General features: G+C 29.0%; 1 protein-coding gene across 3 annotated transcripts in view; it reads right to left on the minus strand.

The window, feature by feature from the left end:
* LOC126903529 (discoidin domain-containing receptor tyrosine kinase B-like) overlaps window positions 1-21,547 on the minus strand; it is a 119,055-nt gene that overhangs the window by 54,470 nt on the left and 43,038 nt on the right. For all 3 annotated transcript variants that reach the window (XM_050681714.1, XM_050681715.1, XM_050681713.1), the window contains one exon: window positions 11,765-11,958. In XM_050681714.1, coding sequence (XP_050537671.1) covers window positions 11,765-11,852 — 88 coding nt within the window. In that variant the 5' untranslated portion in view covers window positions 11,853-11,958. The remainder of the gene's footprint in view (window positions 1-11,764; window positions 11,959-21,547) is intronic.

A 21,547-nucleotide genomic window follows, 5' to 3' on the forward strand; every position in this document is an offset into this window, starting at 1 on the left:
CAACACATTTTCAATGAAAAATTTGTATTCACGGGATGTATAGTCAATGTTACACTAATGAGATGTTTTTAATTTCTTTTGTCACTATTCTCACAGCCGGTGCATCCTAAACGTAGTGGTTGGTTATACGATTACTGAAAACTCACTGGACTATAATAACACAATATAGTATGTATATTACTGATCAGTTTTATTAAATCTCATGCTTACTCGATTATCAAAAGATTTGATACTAATGTTAGTTCTGCGACTTTTTTTTTTTATTGATAATCGTAATAACAAATATATTCTGTTTTGTGTGATATTATTGAATTACAGTAAACACCGTCAAATTTATTTTTATATATTTTTTCAACTCCCAAGTCCTTAAAAAAGATTTTTTTATTCGAGCGTTCAAAATATAAAATAATCTCCGAATCAAAGTTGGAAATTAATTTGAAAATGAAATTTACTAACTTTTTTTAGTAAAACTTATTTTGTAAATGTCGAATAAAAACTACTGTACCCATTTGTTAATAATTCACTTCTTTGGGCGTTTTAATACAAAATAAAAAAAAACATTAAATTCTGAAATAATTGTTTTAGATGATGATTATTATGAGTCTATTTTACGTTATATGACGAGACACGTAAAAAAATAACGAATACTTTTACTGCGTGGAAAGGCGCATTATAATGGTCGTATATAATACACGTTACTGTAATATTGTATTTTTAAAATAATAATGTCTGTAATAAATGTTTCAAAGCAATGTGTACATTAGATCAGTTCTTTAACATGAAATCTTTAAATTCATTAAACACAACCCCTAGAATTGTTCCATTAGGTAAAAAATAATTTCTATAAAATTTGGTTGAAATTGAGTGACAGTAACACGAATCGTTGAAAACTCGACTTCAAAGGGGTTTTTTATTTTCATCACTTATCTTACAAGTAATTTATATAATAAATTATGGAAATTAATTTACAGAACTAAGTGTTATTCGTAAAAATACTAGTATCAAAAAAACCGTCTCGATAATACTTGGGCATAAAAATTAAAAAACAACGTTTTTATTATTTACAATAACCGTTGAAATTAATTGTGTTCGTTTATTTAAATATTGCACACGAACTATATGTCATACAGAAAAAAATTTTCATATAGAATTTGTTTAGAATTTAATATTTTATTATTTTTTTTATGCAACGTAATTCAAATAATGATGGATATAACGTAAGTTTAGAGTTTAAAACTTCACATTTTTTTAGAACTACTATCCACATTATTAATTGTAAAATACTGACAGTTGTCACAGTGTTGATATTAAATTGTTTTTAATTAATTTAAATAAAAAATTACTTTTTTCTGTTCTTTAATATATGAGTCAACTAATTTTAGTTTACACGTTTTTGATTTCATAACTTTTAAAGATGTATAAATTTTATAAATACAGAATAAGTTGCACTCCAAACTATAATACTTAAAAAAATGTCTACGTACAAATAAAAATTCCAAAGAAAAGGTATAATTTTAATTGAACACTAAGAGTGTAATCGATTTAATGTTGTATATGAATAAGGAAGTGAACAGTCTTTGAATAGCAGTACACATTTGTATGTAATGAGTTTATGGACATAAATTATATTATAATTTCATTAAACGTTATTTAAATATGAAAACGTTGAATTTGTTATATACTAATTAGTTTTAATTAAGTAAGAATTTTCAATACTCTTAACTGTGAGATGGTTTTTATTTATAATTAACATTTTTATTTATCAAATATTTTATGAAACTATTTATATTCAGAATAGGAAATTAATTTTCAGTTAAAACGCATGGTCGTTTAAAAGTCGATTAATATTATACTTTGTTCTCTAACAATTCATCAAATCGATGAACAGAGGAGGAATGTCATCAGTTTCAGTGTCAGCTGCACATAGACAGTTTACAAAATGTTATTGTGGCAAATTTAGCCGGAGTATAAAAGAGTTTATGCAAACACGATTATGAATACGAGTGATATAAGCTGACTTTATTACACAAAATAATAGCAGCAAAAAGAAAAACCTTATTTATTAATAATATTGAAGTATACACTAAAAGGATTTCGCAACTATGAATATGTTTTAAATTGTTCTTTTTTATTAACTTGATCAAAAACTGCAACACAGTTTTTGCTCTTTAACTTATTCATGAGCAATAGAATAAATAAATGATTTTTCCATTTGATACGTGCAGTTTTCATAAACAAACTCAAAATTAATTTAATTTTGAATGAACAGGACTTAGGTGAAGTTTAAAAGTTGTATTTACTATTCATAATACACAAGCCCCCAAATACGAGAGACCTCAACAATGGTCCCCGAGCGCTAAGCTTGAGGGTAACTTATTTCTCAAACACTTGACGTACAAACTATGATCATGTGCTCCAACCTTGTTTGACTGCACCTCATAGGCTCACAACAACGTTGCTCGTGGGTTGCTTTGCCACACCGATGCTTATAAATTTTACATAATATCATATACATTGAAACACTAGAGAATAAAACGGCAAGGAATACTTTACTGGAATTTTACTACTAGTAAACTGATGTTTGATGAATATTTATGAATTCGTGACCAGAACGATGAGCTCCCTTGGGATGTTTATTTGGAGAAAATGATTCGATAGTGTTACAATAGCAAAGCAGTCGACAATAATAAAATGCCTTAGATCGATTATGCTTTTGAATTTTATAACCTGAAAATATGTATACGAAATATTTAGCAGTACAAATAAAATGTACATAAGACTATATGTATATTATATATAATTCAATGCGAGTCATCCGATTTAAATTAAAAGCATAAAACATTTTAAACGTTTATTTTAAAATTACATTTAAATTAAATTCAATAAATGTTAGCCATTAGATAAAGGTTGAATAATTCTGGTCGAGTCGGGTCAAATAAATAGCATTGACACTGACAGAATATGATTTATTTGTTAGAAATTCAAATTAAATGAGTTCTACTCCACATACCCATGCACGAGTATGTTAAAAATGAATGAGAAAAAAGTTGATGCGCTAAAGCAAATAAATTTAATTACTCGGCAGAGTCAGCACTGATTCTGAAGAGTAAATTAAATAAGTTGAATTAGAGCGAATAAAAATCAGAAGGGATTTTTTTTTTAATGATCAACTTTTTCTGTCTGAAAGCGTCAGAAAAATGAAGTTAAAAGCATATATAGACAATGTATTAAAATTTGTTTGTAACATTCATAGATATATATATTTTCTCTGATTAAAGTTGTCATTTCATCACTTAAGTCTATTAATAAAAATATATATGAAATAATGCAATAATCAATATTTTCTCATTTATCGTTTTTTATTATTGTCAAAGGAATAACTCAACTTGCTATAAGAAATTATTTCACTGCTTCGCAGAGATACCAACGTTGACTGTTATTTTTCTTGGTGAATTGGCGAGCCAGAACTTGTTATCTCTGTGACTTTCACACTTTTGCAAGCAAGCTGTTTTCGCTACTGTTGGTATCTTGGTTGCTTTTACTTTGCAAATCGGCTATTGTTGTTTGGAAACACATTTTAGCAGTACCTTGTGGTAGGGAAAGGAAAGAAATTAATTTCGGTCCTCCGGGCGACTCATTCATGTCGTTCGTCTAACGACAGGGGTGAGTTTCTTTATTTTCGAAGAAGGTTTGAATTTTCAATTTTTGTACGCTTGGAACCCCTCGAAGGCACAAGTGCGCAGACGAAGTTTGATGTATTTTTTGAATACCCTATTACGTTGCAAACTGCGGTTAATGGCGAAACAATATTTGCTTAACGTATGTGCTGTGATGTCGTTATACGCGTTTAATAAGATCCTGGTTATCCAAACTAAGGGAGACGGTTTTCTCTAGCAGCATAAATCAAATTGGATCGCCCTCCATTGTTTTTTTCTTGTTACCTTACCAAACTGATGATAACGTTATATCGTTTGTTATATTGTCGCTGGCCTATACTACTAGAGAAAACGATCAGCATGGCTCGCAGAGCGGAATAACGACTAGGATAGACGTGGATTTCATAAACTACACTGTCACTATGATATTCTGTTCACAACTTCCTGGCTAGTCCCAATCTATTTTTGCGGTCAGACAAATTATTTTCAAGGTACAATATCNACTAGAGAAAACGATCAGCATGGCTCGCAGAGCGGAATAACGACTAGGATAGACGTGGATTTCATAAACTACACTGTCACTATCATATTCTGTTCACAACTTCCTGGCTAGTCCCAATCTATTTTTGCGGTCAGACAAATTATTTTCAAGGTACAACATCAGAGATGTTACTAACGACATAGTTTAAGACTTTGTTTGCACCCCTTTCTGAGAGAACTATTGACAAATAACACGTACGTACGTGTTCATAATAAATGTATCTAAATGAAGGACTTTGAGTCTTCGAAAAGTGTTCAATTCAAACTGCGGACTAATAAAAATTCTATTTTCATATATAAACTAGAGAAAAGAAAACATCAAATTATGTAGCATTGAATGTTAATTCAATACAAATGATATAACACCATTTATATTATGTAACACAGGAAGTATGCCTTTATTAATCAACTGACAATATAGCGGCATTTCGTGAACCAGACAATACCGGCCAAGCTTCGAAAGATTTGACCTTTTGTATGATATTGTGTGCGTTACACACAATTTAATTCGCTGAAATACTGAACGAAATGTAATTATCACCAACTAATGAGCAATAAATGTGCGATATAATGGAAATACATATTTAATTATCAAAAATATAGCTCAGATAACAATCTTACACAGACGCTAGTAATATTCAGCGAATATTTGGTCGATGTGTTATTTGCAATGCTATACATTTAAGATGTATTAGCAAAAATAATTAAATACATTTTACTTTCAAATTAAAGTATAATATTTTGCGGGTAGAAAATACTTTCGTCGCAATTATCAACAACGCCTTAATGAAGTAAGCTATAACTTTTATAATAGATACAAACTGTTTTAACTTACTGAACTATTCAACATTCTATATTTAAAGCTTACTAAAAGTTTATATTTAAATTCAGATTAAATTTTCAATAAAATACGATGAATCAGTTTCTCTTTAGAACTTGTACTGAAATATAAAGAGAGTATAAATATATACGTTTTTATAGATACAAAAATATTAAAGATATTATATTATGTCCCGAATACTAGTTTGGAATTTAGCTAAATTAAAACAAATAATAATGCAAATATATTTTTTCACAAATAAATATATTAATTATATTTTTTGTTATTTTAATTAAAACTTATTAATATTTATTGTCATCCTATAAATATCCTTTTTTTTTAAACTCGACTTGATACAAACTGAAGAGACAGAAGAATTTTTAATTATGTTTGATTGTTAAACTATGAATATTGTAAAAGTTACAACAAAAAATAAACTTCAGAAATGATTCAATAGTGTTATAGTGTTTATGATAACAACAATTGTTATTTGAAAAAAATATTAGCTACCACACTATAAACCAACTTTTATTTAATAAGCCATCCAATGTTTGAAAATATAAAGTATTTAAGAGTTAGAGTCTATAGTGACGTGTAGTTTAGGTTACACGAGAGACTGCAGTGCGTTTCTTGTTANGCCATCCAATGTTTGAAAATATAAAGTATTTAAGAGTTAGAGTCTATAGTGACGTGTAGTTTAGGTTACACGAGAGACTGCAGTGCGTTTCTTGTTACTTGGTTAAACTGTGATCATCACAGTGTAATTATTGATTTTAATTAAAGACTGCACTTTCAGTGTAATGTGAGTAGACTATAGAAGGTCTTTAATTAAACTGTAAAACCACTACGAAAGAGACATTTCCACACGTGAAAGGTGAATGTATACGCGGAGAGGAAAATAGAACAGTTGAAGCCCAGTTGACAAAGAAATAAAAAATAACTGAGCGCCGAATCCCACTATTGATCATAATTACTTTTACCAGCAAATATAGCAAATGCGTCAACCAATTTAACAGTCTTTTAGAAAACTACCTTATTACACGCTGAATGATTTTTTCGTTTGTATCATGTTGTACCTAAAGATTGCTTTTGAAATAAATTATTTCGCATTATTCTTATATTATATCGGTGTTTTTTTTTCATCTGCTTTATTAATAAAATCCTTTCAAAGACATACATAACACGATGGTAACTTGTATGTTTTTAACACGCTTATATTGTCAGAACACCTTTATGTCTGTGTGTATGTTAGTGATCAACATCACTTAAATTGTTATTATTTTGATAATATTGCGAAATTTCATCTGTATTACTAATTGTGCCATTTTTATTTAATTTACCATTAGTAATCTTTTGAGAAAATTACACGACATTTAAAATTTTGTAATTTCAACTTAAATATCTTTGAATCAAGTGTAATAGTAATCAACTTAAAGCGATATGTCTCAAAAAATGAATATAAACTGAAAGAAATATGAAGATATTCGGTTTGTGAATAACAATAAAGACAAAAAAATACACAAATATAATAATAATAATAATAACAATGAAATATTCCTAGTTGTTTTAAGTGAATTTCTCGGTATTTTTCATTTGGACCCCTGCGTAATTTCCCTCGGGTTTCCCTCTTTTCTTCATTGTCCCCCTTCACAACACTACCGCCCTCTCACCACTTTTATAACCTGTCAAACTGAATTCAACATCCTTAAAATTCGCGTACCAACGCTTCAAAAAAGAGAAAAATGTTTATACATCAAATATAAATGCTCACAGAGTTTCTGGTTCTGATATGAAGCGTATTTAATATTTAAACAGATGGCTTACGGTTACTTTTTAGATCTATTTTTTGTTTGATATTCCCTTTGGATTTAATGTAAATAATTTATTGTAAAAGGTTGGTACATGTTCTTTTGTAATAATATTCTCTTTTATTGTTTATACATTTAACATTAATTACAAATGACATTTTTGTTATGTGCAAACGTCATACTCATATACATGTTTTAGTAAACACGAGTTATTTAGGAAAATGCAAATATCATAAAATCATGAGCTATGAAACTTTATAAACCTTTATTGGCTTATAATATTAGAGTGTTTACTAGATTGTGATCATCCGAATTGTCAGTATTTTTGGCGAGACTCCAAAATGAAATACCACAACATTAACTTGGGCGCAATAATAAAAAGACAATTATAATATTTAGTACTATACAATGAGAATATTTTACTGTATTCTGATTTTGCTTTGAACTAGTCTCAGGTGGTTTTAAGTTTGACAATAAATATAAAAAATACAATTAATTTAACTCTTAACAATTATGGACTACGTGATATAAAAACACCATTCAGTTATGATTCCGTTTCTGTTCAGCAGTGTCGGTAGAAAGGTCGCGTTACATTTTATTGATCTCGTTTTATTTTCCCAATGTAAATATTGTGGGTCTGTTTTGTGTAGCAAAAGAAAAGCGGTTGCAGTTTTTGATGTCTCTCTTGGTTGTGTCAGGTCAATCGAAAACTTTTCATTTGTAGACAAAGTTTTTGTGGCTGAGTAGTAGTAATTGTTACTTTGACCGTTAAGGAAGCAACTACACCATCATGCTGGCTTATTTCACGCTCAAGGAGTTTTGGTCTTAATAGAACGCGTGTCGTAAGTACTGAGGTAATCGCATTTCCCGTCCTCTAGCCAACCGCAGTTTTTATAGCGATTTCCACTTAATGAATTTAGTCGAAAAGCATACGCGGCGCTACAGAAACCGAGTTATGGTCGCGGCAGACGAGACTATTCGAATTTGATTGATCGATCACCCGTGTGAGTATATTAATTTCATTTAGTGGTCATCTTGCCCAGATTGACAACTTTTTATTAACCAAAAGTTCAGACATGTCTCCCCGTTTGAACTCTGACCGATCGATACACTTTCGTGTGGTCGTGCCTGTTGTTTCGGCAACAGCGTCCCCTCGTGCGAACGTCTCCAGGGCCCAGCTGTGCGACGTCTTCTCTTATGGGAAGATCGAAGGGTAAATTCAAAAGAAATGAACGAAAAGACCAAGAATAGCTAGCGAGTGGATGTAGTGCAGAAATAAAAAGAAGCGAAAAAAGGACTGTTTTCCACACGACTGGTCTCCGATCAAAACGATACCGTTAACTAAACGTAACGGTTTCTTTTTTGTTACGGGAAAAAAGTCATAATAATAAAGAAGAAAAGCTGTGTTTTTACGGCTTCAAAGCGGATAACAGTCCTTCCTTACAGTCTATACAAAAAGTACTTATAATGATTTTCCGATAAAGTGAACAATCGAGTTTGTAACCATTTTTGTGATGGCAGGATAATGGACTCTGAAAATTCTACTTTAAAAAGTCAAAAGTCTTAATAACCCTTTCGATATTTTCAATGATAGCTATTACCCGTTACTGTTTTCAAAGAAAATGCAAAAACTTGATAAGCTCAAAACAATATCCATTTTAAATCAAAATTATTTTTAAAATACATAGATGAATATAAAAAGTAACAACACAAAGCTTTCGCGGGTTCTTAATTTATTATTTTAATTTTATTAATTTATATTAAAATTTTTATGAATGAAAAAACTTAGATTTTTCAATTTTTCATCAATTCAAAAAGCTGATAAATCTGTGGATAATTAAACTCTAAATTACTTATTTTAACCAGTACACATATTTATATTTTATAAATATTTTTTTGAAACTAAAAATTATTTTGAAATCTTAGTCTTATATTTACTTCAAAAACAATATTGAAATATCCCTTGACCGGAAGTTGTCGATTATTGATGAAACTATCATTCTGCGATATCAAATGTAACAAAGTCATAAAAATATTTCCACATAACGAGTGCGTACCTGTTTTGCCTATCTGACTCGCCGTGCCTCATTATTGACATGCAACTCGTTTAATTTTTGTCTTTTTTTTCTTCAAAATGTTTTTCATTAAGCTTTTTCAGCTTTCCTCTCCCGTTCTTTTCTTTTATGACTACCAAGGCGTTTGAACATTAGCATAATGAAAGGTGAGATGGGCGTGCCAAAATTAAATCCCGTCATTTATAATATCATGTGCCTTTTGTAACGGACATCCTACTGACATAAATGACGTAGCCCGTATCCCGTTGAGTGTTTCCGGCCTTTGAAATAATTTATTTGATATAATATATTTATTATAGTACATATTTATAACCACCAAACGTTAAAAGCCACTTTTAATTACCAAGATCCTTTCTTTCCATTAAAAATGAAATATAATATTAATTAAGGAAAACGTTAATGATATATACTAAAAAAGGCTCCTTTTTATATAGCTTTACTGGTTTTAATACACTTTTCTCCCGAGTAAGATGTTAGTATTGTTGTTATTTTTGTGTATTTTTAGAATGAAGAAACTAACGCACCGATTATTTTAACATTCACCAAATGTTTTAAAATTAAGTAAATATGTTTATGCTCCAAACTTTAAGTACATTTAAACGCTAAAATGTTTTTAAGTAATTACAGTTCTGAGTAAATGGTTTATGTCAAATAAAATTCTATCACAAAAGAAGAGTGTATAATAATTTTAATTTTAGTTTTTTGCGACTAATTATTAGTCTATTACTAGTAAAAAATATATTAGTTTAACAAAATAACCATGTATAAATTTAATTGTCATACATATTATAACTATAATAATATTAATATCAAGTAAAAATTGAATTTTTATTTTTGTCACTGTCCAAGAAATTTCTATACGTCTAAAAAAACCAACATTTACCGTAGTAAAGATATCACTTTCAAAAATTAAAAAACCCCTCAATTTTCGAAATTTAGAAAAATATCTCAAAATTTATTCATCTTTAAAAACGACAAAAAACACTATTTATGTAGAAGCATTTTAAAATTGTGAAATTTTTTTTATGAAAACTGAATTTTTATAAATTTTAGCAGTGTATAGAAAAGGCAATATGCTTTCTTTTGTGTGATATTTATAATGAAAATATAATGAAAACCTTAATATAGGCACCCAATTATATACATAATATTTTTTGTCTCAATTTTTGAAACTGTTTCATTAGATCTATAAAAATTAGAGCGCTTGAAATTTTCTTAATGATAAAAAAAAATAATAATTCCTCACGTCCTCCCTTCTAAGAAAAATTTGTCACCAAAGCAAAAAAAAAACGCAATTTTTGCTAAAAAAACTCTTTGCTATTTTATTTTTGAAAATGTTGTGGAATCTCTGCGTTTCTGGTAATTATTTTAACCACAAATTTAGTGTATTTATTTATTTTACCTTTGTAAAATCATATTAGTTTACTAGGTACGGCCAACAACAATCTCTTTTGAAGTCATATCATCTAAATACGGTAAAATGACATGTTAGTCACGAGGTTTTATTGTATTCATCTTTCAACTACTCAACTATCATCAAATATAACTTTAGTTTAATATTAAGTATACTAATTGTATATAATCAGTTATAAGATTTACATCGTAGCATTATGCTTATATATATATACTTATATATTTATACTTCTTTATAATAAAAATATTTTCGATTATGTACTCAACGTTCCTTCATCGTGTTTACGATATAAGCCTTTCTTAGTCAATGATAAAATCAACAAGCAAAATAAAGATTAACTATAATTAGTTTAGTTACTCTACTTACTAATAAAGATTGAATACTTTTGAAAAATTAATCTAAAATAGTAGCAATATTTTATGTAATAAAAATTTAACTTAAAATTTTAATTTAATATTTATATAATCATTTTACTTTTTGGTAATTTATATAAGTATATTTATGCTTCAATTTTAAGTTATTCTAAGATTATAATTAACCAATCTAATATTTAATTTTTAGTTGTAAAATTTTCTAGTCTAATATTTGTTTGAAAAAAATATCTTTTGCGATGAAAATTTATCCTAATTTTCATAACTGGGAGTAAAAAATCTAAACATATCATTTAAAATACGACAATCAAGGAAACCTGACACTATTACTAATATCAAATATTTCTATTAATGTTCTATAATTTCTATAATGTTTCTAATATCAAATTATAATACTTCATGTTTTTTATAGTAAAACAGTTAAAATTTAAATTCAAAAATAAAAGATTTGTTTGAAAATTGTGGAAACTTAGTTTTTATGAATTGTATCAACTTTAAAGCTCTTTGGTGATTGAGCTATAAAAAAAATGGTGTTTTGAACATCTTAATCTACAATTTTACTAGCTAAATTCGTTCGCTATTTTTTGGGGAACGCGATAGCAAAGAAAATTCTGTCATTTTTATAACTGTTAAAAAATAATCTGATTTTTTAAAATTTTCAAATTTAGATTAAGCATCTACTTAAAAATATTTTTCTATTCAGCTATTTATCAACTCTCTAGAATTCATACTTAATGAGAAAATCAAAAAAGAATATTTTTCGGCATAGTTATACCGACGTTTTCTTTATTCGAGTTGCAATAATGTTCTGATGTGCACGTTGAAGCCAATTTAATTCATTCATCAAACTCATAACTAGTAAGTTTAATTACACATTTTTTCGATTCATCATAAGATTTTGAAGTTGATTTTAAATCTACCTTTTAACTGCCATGCTATTGAACCATACCAAAATCAAGAGAGAGAAAATTTGACATGAAAAAATCTGATATGATATTGGTGGAAACCTTCGAACTTGAACGAGTTTTATTGTCTATATGAATAAACTAATATCAATAGTACGTTACCATAATTACTTACTGGCATTAGTAGGATGCGTGTAAAACAACGTAAGTAGAAAGCACAGCCAATAGAAGGCGGTTTTTTTGAAAAGCATCAGTCTGATCATGGCGGACCAACAGTATCACCTTAGTACCATTTCACTTTTCTTCCAATGGAACCGATGTTTTTTATACCGCCTAGTTTCAGTACCTCTATGGATTTCCGACGCATACCTATAATAAAAGAAAGGCGGCATGTTATTTGACTAGTATTGCAAAACGACATTTTTGTGCAATTGTTAAAAAATAAATCACACTTGTTCAATGTACCGCAACGTTCTGTTTTAATTGTCAAAACAAGTTCCGTTTTAAAAGCGTCGCACGAAAAGTTTGTCGTTTCACCTGTTGACGGCCCGTGACTTTCGTTTGTAATAGACTACTCGCTAGCCAAGTGCGCTCGTTCAAATGTAATGCAGCTAAGGTCATTGATAAAGTAACGCGAGTGCTTAATTATTATTGCACCTGGAAGTTTATCGACAATCAACTGGGTTTTAATTGGCACGAATAAGGCAGACGGCTTCGTTATCGAAACGGCGTACCTCTACCCTGTCGGCCGCACAGTGTAATAGAAATAAATAAATATTCGTCGAAAGTTTCGTCGCAGATGTTCTAGCGAAACACACGTGCGACCCGAAATGCGCAAAAACACGTATAATCGCTAATTTATTGAATAATATTTGATAAATATTATGCAGTACACGATTTCTTGACGTGTCGTTAAATGTCGAGAACAGCGATCGAACTGAAGATTACTTTTTGTATAATCGAAATGATATTGCGAAAATGGCTGTAGTTTTTGTTTATTTAGCTCAAGAAAATTATTTTCCTAGTAATGAATGGATGTGGTGTCACGTAACAATATATTTACGCGCAAACTAGACTCGTCCGTTACTAGAAAATACTGGCCGCGCATTTTATGTAAAAACTATTATTACTTTTACGCTTTACTGTTCGCAGTCGTATTAAACTAGCAGGTAATAACGTTGTAATAAAGTTATTCCAACTACAGCGGTAGTTATTGTTTATGGTCAGCTATTGTAACGCAACAATACGTTGACAAGTAATTCGGTGGATATTTCATAACGGGCTTGACGTCCGGACGGTTGTTGGGACAATATTGGAAGGGACGTGCAGTTTTCGTTTATCATAATAAAAACGATCATTTCTCTCTTGAGTTTGACAGTCCCGACACATTCTCTTTTCATTTATGCGTATGGGTCACCGCAGGCCGCGGGGTAATGTATATATTATTACTCTAACTACACCTCCCGTTGTCATTTGTCGCTTTTTAGGTACACACCGACCTTGTTACCGACTACATTTTAATTATAATCTCTTTCTGGACCATATTGAGATGATAACGCCAAAGTAAATAAACGTTGGGCGTGATTGATCAGCGCTTGCAAGTGGAATAATGAATCGTATAATGTTTTTGCTACGGCCTAAACAGAGGTAAAAAAATACACGATTCTAATATTTCCAACAGCACTGACACATTGAACTTTTTGTGCACAAAAAGTATATGCCAATCAATGCTTAACATCCGGGGCTAGATTTTAACCGGTAGTTCAATTATAATTCATACCCACTTGTTTCAAGGGTACCCGAAATATTTCAAATTATAACATGTCAATATTTATTTTTTACTGGGCACAAATAACCACAGAAACATAATCGATATTGGAAAAAAATTAACCTGTTTTACACAAAAATATTCGCAAATAAAAATATGTATAGTACAAAAAAAAGTTATTTGATTTTTTTTTAAATCCAGGCTATTAGTCTATAGGTAATTTATAAATACAAAAATACTAAGAACGATGATTGGAGATATTATTTTCAAAAGCTTAAATGTACAAATAGTTTGCAATTTAATTAACAAATTGGATTGATCTTATTTGTAAACTCTTTAAATTAAGTAAATAATTAAATACTTTTTTATAATTAACCGTTTGTTTATTCAAGACGAATGCTGAACGAAACAGTAAGATTTAGTCGCTTTTATCAAAAAAAAACTTAAAAACACCATTCCAATATACTTTATAACTATAAATCTACTTAAGATTATAGATGAAATTGATTAGGTTTGTTACTTCTTGTAGTTAAATAGATTTCTGATTAAACGTTAAATATATTAAAATAATGTCGTTTCTGTGTCTTTTATTATTTGACTACGTTTGCTTAATATCCGGATTGGTACGACGTCGATCGGCAAACGAGGAATAACGATTTCATGAATAAAGGATATTAAACAAAAGAACAGGCAGAAGAAAAATCTCATCTATTCGTTCAGTGTAAATAATCAGATTCAATTGTGCACTGTACGCAATAAAATGTCAAGTTCAGTCTAGAAGTTACTTTTGTTCATTTATTCTGTTGACTGTGTTGTAAAAAAATGTGTTCATGTTTTTAATTACTAGGAATCGAAGAAACAATGAAATAATAAAGGATTTAAATAAAATATTATAACTTGATAACTTTAACGAAATATGACTGGGCAAACTAAGTACCGTCAACTGACATGACTTGGGGCAGCTTTTAAGTTTTTTAACTTTTAAATCCCGAGGACTGAAGGGAATTTTTCAAAATTATGGTGCTGATAACTCCAGTTAGATACGTTTTGTTATCATTTGATATGTCGTTGAGCAAAGTCGATCGAGTGGAAGTGAAGTAATCGTGTACAGTGACACTAACAATCAAAAATGGCAAAGTGAAACTAGTAGCTTCTCAGGTACTTATCGAAGCTAAACTAATAAATGTTTTATAACAAAACCTAATTAATAAAATAATTAAATTGTAAGTCCGACACGCATTAATAATATCTTAAGCATAAATTACAATATTCAGATGAATGAATAAAACTTATTTTGACAATCAACTAGATTTTCAACTGGCATAAATTAATTATATCTCTATGATACAATGGGAATAACACAAAAAATGCCATTTTAAGATAATTGACTTAAAAGTTGTGACTTTCGATATAAATTGCGTTATGTGACATATTATTTATGATATTTCCATTGAGTTTAAGTCAAATCTTAGATTGAAATTATGTAGACAATTTTAAAGTAATTTCAGTTAAACCAAAATAACACATACATTGACTTGTGCTCTTTGTATTCTAGTTGTGTATTATAAACATGTCATAACTTAAAGAAACTTTCAGCGTTAATGTTTCAAATTTATCACAAATAAACAATTTATAAATTCTTAATGTCAACAAATCAATCTATTAATATTAATTAATGTCACATTTGCTTAATTGTTTTCTGATTTTCCAATAAACCTTCAAATATCCTTAACCATGCAAGTTATTAGTGATTAAACTCGAAGTTTATTTCAATACTTTTGATGGATTAGATGGAAATATATCACAAGTTTCATATCCCGCTTAAAGTTTTATTTCTAATTTTTTTCTTAGTTTATCTTTGATTTCTTTTGCTAGTCGAATAAATTGAGTTTTTGATATATGTGCAGAATATTTTTTTGTCCAGTTTGATAAAAAAATTTTCCACTGATGATGAAAAAAAGAGTTTAAGAGTTCGGTAATACAGTGCTGTTGAATGGAAGTGAAATAGATATTATGTTATTTTCTTAGAAACTCTTAAAAACTGTAAAAAAAACTCGTTAAGTTATCCCCTATCATAACTTTGTTTCTTTGATCACTTAACTAATTAATATAGTGCAAAACAATAAAAAATTGTAATCATTAAATCTTGCATGATCAAATGAGTACTTAATAAAATGATCTATTTAACCTTGTTTCTTTTTCAGCGTTGTAGGTCACGTATCATAGTAATGATCTGCGCAGTATACTAAATATATTGGCAGTAATTCACTTGATGCAGTGCCGCTATATATTAATGACACACAACGTTTGGTCAATTATTCGTTCAGGATGTTTGCCATCACGATGTATGATTACTTTTATTTTTATTGAGTTGTCAGTAAAATTAGAATCATCATAATTAATGTGGCTACTGAATTGATACTTCCCAACGAATCTTTTAGTTCATTGAAATGATCAGTAATAAATATATGAATAATACCTGAGCGATTACGTTTAATATTTTTATTCATTCGAACTAACAATTGTTTCTTAGCCGATAAATGAACTTGTCCAACAAATAACTGTCAAATATTTTTTTAAAAATGGTATACATACACTATTTATAAACAAATATGATTATACAATACAGATACGCTATGTATCTGATGCCAAAAGTAATAAATGGAAACTTTCATTTACTAGTAACGTTCAAATCATTTGTCGATGATTTGATATTTTGACGTGCTCCTACTTTTTTACACGGTATATCTAATAAATTAAACAAAAAATAATAATACACACGTGCTCTAAGATGCATAGCACTCATTAGTTATGAAATATATATTTATAATATAGTGTTGACTTATTAACTAAAATGTTATCATTTATTAAACAACCCTTTATGAGAGGCGGTGTGGTCGAGTTGATAACGCGGCAGTGTCTAATTTAACAAATTAAAATGTTAGTGCTTCAGCTAGAAAGCAGTAAGAATTAAGCTTTTAAATATCAAATTTAAATAACTTGTTTTACCAAAGTTATTAGAGTACAGGTTTCATTAGATTTTTGTAAAAATACATTTACTAAAAATTACTCATTTCACGTGCATGTGTACATTTAGAAATATTAATATGAAATATGCGTAATAAATATATCGAACTGAAAAAGGGTCGAATAGGACTAGAAAAAATAAAGGGATTCTGGATTGTTTTGCATTTATATGATTGTATATTATATATGTATGTTTTTTTTTTTTGGCTGATCCGATTTTAGTACGCACAGTCGCTTTATAACCGTATGTAGACCGATTTTAAATCAATATCACTATAGTACCACCGCGAAAATACTCTCACTGGAGGTAAAATTATAAATTATGCGCCGACACGTGATTCCCTTCTAAATTCTCTCTCCATTTTATTGCCTAATCTCTCTTTCTTGGTCCTATTTCGTTTTACTTTTGGCCTTCGCCAAAAATTAACACTACATTGTACACTTAGATTCCCATGTAGATATCTATAATGAAATTAATCCCGCGTAAATTAGGAAATCATTATTTTATTTTTGGCTTGGGTAATCTTCGTAACTTCAAATTGGACGTTAAATTTATTCGATTAATAATATTTACTCTCTATAAATTACACAGTCGTGTAATGGGGAAACACGCGTGTAAATATGCAAAATAAATGGAAAATCCGGATTATGGTATCGCAGCAATGTGATTTTAGTGAATAGTAAAGGCGTAAGATTTTTCAACTGAAAAACAACAATAATATAATCCTCAACATGTTGTTAGGGCTTGTATGTAACACAATAGACGAACAGGACACATAAAATACAATTGCGCTACACTTTTGTTAAAACCATTAACTAATTGTACGAATCGTTCACAGATATCATCCAGTAAGTCCATTATCACATGCGTTGAATAACTAGGGAAACTTGATATACACATATAATATGTTTCAATATACTACGATAAGTGCTGTAGCATTGATTAGTGTGGGGCTGATTAGATGTTATATCTACAAACGAACGTTATAAATCAGCAAATAACATTATGATGTATTTTATTGTTATTACTGAATATATAAAGAGATATTTTTAATGATAACAACCTGTAGGGACTGCTGCAATCCCCAGTTACCGCATTTATGGGCTGTCGTGTAGCTGCGATAAAAAGTGGTTTTAACTATTATTCGCATTGAAATATCAAACACAAAAAGTAATAAAACAAAATTAAATAATCGTAACAGTAAAATTAACATTATAAACGCTAAAATTTTGTATTGTTTTAGTGTGATTGTCAATGTTAAAGAATGTTGGTTTTAGGTATGTGCGGACACAATGTTTCATTTGAATCTACAAAAATGTCCAGTTGAATAAATGTTAATAATTATTTCTTGCAAAGCTCTTGACGTATAATTGTAAATAAATTTACATTTTTTGTAAGCCCATAATTTATACTCTTTTGATATACTACAGGTTTCAATCAATGTTAATTGTCAATTTATTAAAAATTTACAACAAAACCGAATGACGTTGAAATCGTTTTTTATGAATGTTAAACATAATCTTTGACAAGGGTAACTGAAAGTTCAAAGATAAGGATCCTCAGGCGTTGTTACTTAGGATTATGTTTACATACATATTAGACATCGAGTGTCAACTAAGATGATACAATTGCGCACCTTAAAGATGCAGTTGGAAACTTAAATGGATAATCCAATGGCAACTTCCATGGAGGGGAAAGACCTTCGTTGCGAAGTAACCGATAGCTGCGGATAAACGGCCCGTCTTAATATTATAATCCAATGACATGACATTGCAATTAACCTGATCCTCAGCGGAAAAACCGCCAAAGCGTTCTTTGGCACCCTCGTACATTAACCAACAAATAATTAACGCAGAGTGAATTCTTTTTCCTTTTTCAAACACTTAATTTTTATTTTGAGCATTACGTAATTTAAGACTAAAAGAATAATAAAAAAAATATGTGTTCGTCTTAAATATTTAAACTCTAGGTATTAAATTTTTAAAGATTCTTTATAAATGATATTTCAGTTTTGGTTCTTTTCAGTTAACCATAAAAATTGTCACATTGTATACTCTAAGTGTAAGTCCGCGAGATCATTAATTTGAATTAATGTTCGATATTTTACTGAAGGTTACGCGGTAAAACTTTTAATAGAAGTTTAAAACTCTAAAAAACATTGATAACAAATAATTATTAATAATTCATGTAGCTTATGTTTTGTTATACTGTAGATAAGTAGTTTTAAAGTGTTCATTAATATTTCATAACAGATTCAAATTTACAACTTCTTTATAACTTTATATATTCATATATTGGAAATAACTCTTTCTATAATTCACAATTAATTTGTTATAATTTTCAAAAATATCAGTAAATTCACAATGGAATAAAACATAAGATTTCTGATACAGTATTTGTACTCGATAGTAAACTATGTTATCTATTTAGGGTAGATAAAAATATAAAAAAAACCGTGAAAATCCTCTGTAATATAAAGAAACTTACGTCATAAGCCATTAAAAAGTGGCCTATGGTGTATTTTTTTCTTTCTATACGCACTTAGAAAATTTATGAGCACAAACCAAGAAGCTAAATGAATTGCATTACGACGCAGTAGGCTATTTTTCAGTCATACATTTTTTACACTTAAAAGCTATTTCAAGACTGACCATGTCCGACCCCAATTTATTAAAAATGGGGTTTAGAAATAACATTCTTACGGATTTATTTCAATATAGATTTTTTTTTAACACTATTTTTGCTGTAATAGAAATTATATACACAGTGATTGATTTATCATTGTTAACTTTACTTAGTAGTATTTAATTTTGATTTAAGAGTGGTTAAATATTTTTAGACTTAAACATTATCTTTTATAAAAACATTAACATAATTTTTAATGCAATAAGTACAAGGCGTTTGGTTTATCGTTGATCACTAAATTTCTCCTAAAATGACACCAAATAAAAACATTTTTTTTATTTAGTTTAGTGTTGTTTATTTTTCGATTTTAATGGTTAAATATATTTTAAGGACTTCCCATATTCCTGATATGAGTACCAACATAATTTTTTTTAAATTGCAACATATATATTTAAATAATTCATATAATAAAAATATCTGGTCAATAACAACTTTAAAACCAGTAAATACGTTAAAATATTAACTGAAAGCGGGTTAAGTTATTTTTATATTTACACATCATTCTGCCGTGTTACTTCTTCCATCTTGGTATAAAAATAAAAACTTCTGAACTATTAAGGTGTTTTCAACCAATTATTGGTTGATTACAACTAAGAAAATAATAATTATTTTCTATTATATGAACTAGTTAACTTTATATGTTACAATTTAAAAAAATTAAGGTGGTACTTATATAAGAAATATAGGAAAAACTTAAAAAATATTTAAATAATCGAAAATTTAGAAATAAATATTAGAGAAGAGTGAAACAAGCTGAAGAGCATAATGATTTTCGTGGTTTTAAGAAAATATAGTAATTTTTGCAAACTTTTTATAAAAATATTTTTAAATGTTTTCAAAAAGTGACAAAATTTTCAGTATAACTGAAATGAACTTATAATTTTGTTTTAAATCAAACTTATGCTACTGTATACAAACTTTGAGTGTGAATAAATAAATCAAATTAGTTTTATTACAAATCTGCAGAATAACCTCAAAAATAAAAAGGGTTCAAAATGTCAAGCTTATTTAAATTATGGATTTTTGAGTAAAACTGAAATATGGAAAGTTGATTTTTTCGTTTTAGTATATACAATTCCTACATGTAAAATAATTTGCTTATAATTAGTTGAACAAACTCAGTTACTGATAAAAATAAACTTATTGATTATATAGAAGCGTAACTTAGGAGACCACAAGTCTATTTCCCTTTTTAAATGTCAACTTGTTTCAGGAGTGAGGCAAGATGACGAATTTGACTATTCTTTCTAATTAATTAGTACTTCTTAGAATAACTAATATTAATTAACGAGATATTTACCGATTGGCCTCAATATATCAAGAAGTATTTCTACCAAATTTCAAGTTCATGCGAATCTTACACTTTCTGTAAGAGATTTAATTAAAGTTTAAGGGTGTTAACTTGCCCCATTAAATAACCCAAAAAAATGTTATAAATTTTTATTATTTTAGAAGAAATTTAGAGGTCAACTATAAATTAATCGCCTTGTGTATTGTACTAGCTTAATTGTTAAAAAATGATTCAATTAAGAATATAATTGGTCAGCAAACAGTTTTTATACCAGTATTTTGGAAGTTATGAACACGGTACTCTTATAAAAATTCAGAGATGAACCTAAAAAATATTTAACAACTTAAAATTCAAGTCAAAGTACTACTAATAGTGCAAACAAAAGTTATAATATTCTATGAGATATTTAAGGATAAGAAAAAAAAACGCGTACAAACTTCTGAAGAGTTGTCACAGGGGAAAAGATGACCTTTGCAGTTTTATTTTTTCTAATATTATTGCTATTAGTTATTACAACCAAGATACTTTAGGGTATTCTATTCCAACGGTAATCATCGAGTGTTCCGTTGTATCGCCCTCGAGGTACGGCTACGATTGATATTGTTTCATTTACAGTTGTACAACAATGGGGAAGGTTTCCGTTTGAAATTATTAGCGTACAGAAGTTCCGGAATGCATATAATATGCAGTACAGTATAATATATTGTTTTCGGACGTTTTTGTCGAAAGGAGGGGACAAAAACGTGATTCGAGTATAAATTGTAAATATTAATTTTCCTCACCGTCGTCGTTGCTGGTGTTTTTTTTTTCACTTTCTTTCGGTGTTTAAACCCCTCACGGCTCGCAACAAAAACTAAGATCGATTCAGTCTATGTCGTATAATTCGCGCCAGGAGTCTGTGTCACCCTTTATAAAACCATAGTCGCATACTTTAATTTCAACCATACCGGGCACGCGACACGACAACCGCCTACATTGCAACTTTTGTTTTCGCAATTATTGCACTAGACGCGCCCCTTCCTTCGCGTAATGTAATCATTTGAAAACGCAACTTTAAATTAACTATTACATTTGATAATATAAAATAATAACTGCGTAATGGCAAGTTGATGAATAAGTAAATACTCGTGTCACGGGCAGAAGTTGTTACAGTTTTGCCGACGACTAAATTTAGCCAAAGCGCAAC

The sequence above is a fragment of the Daktulosphaira vitifoliae genome, unplaced genomic scaffold, assembly GCF_025091365.1.
Source record: "Daktulosphaira vitifoliae isolate Bord-2020 unplaced genomic scaffold, ASM2509136v1 Scaffold_4, whole genome shotgun sequence".
NCBI classification, from domain to species: Eukaryota; Metazoa; Arthropoda; class Insecta; order Hemiptera; family Phylloxeridae; genus Daktulosphaira; species Daktulosphaira vitifoliae.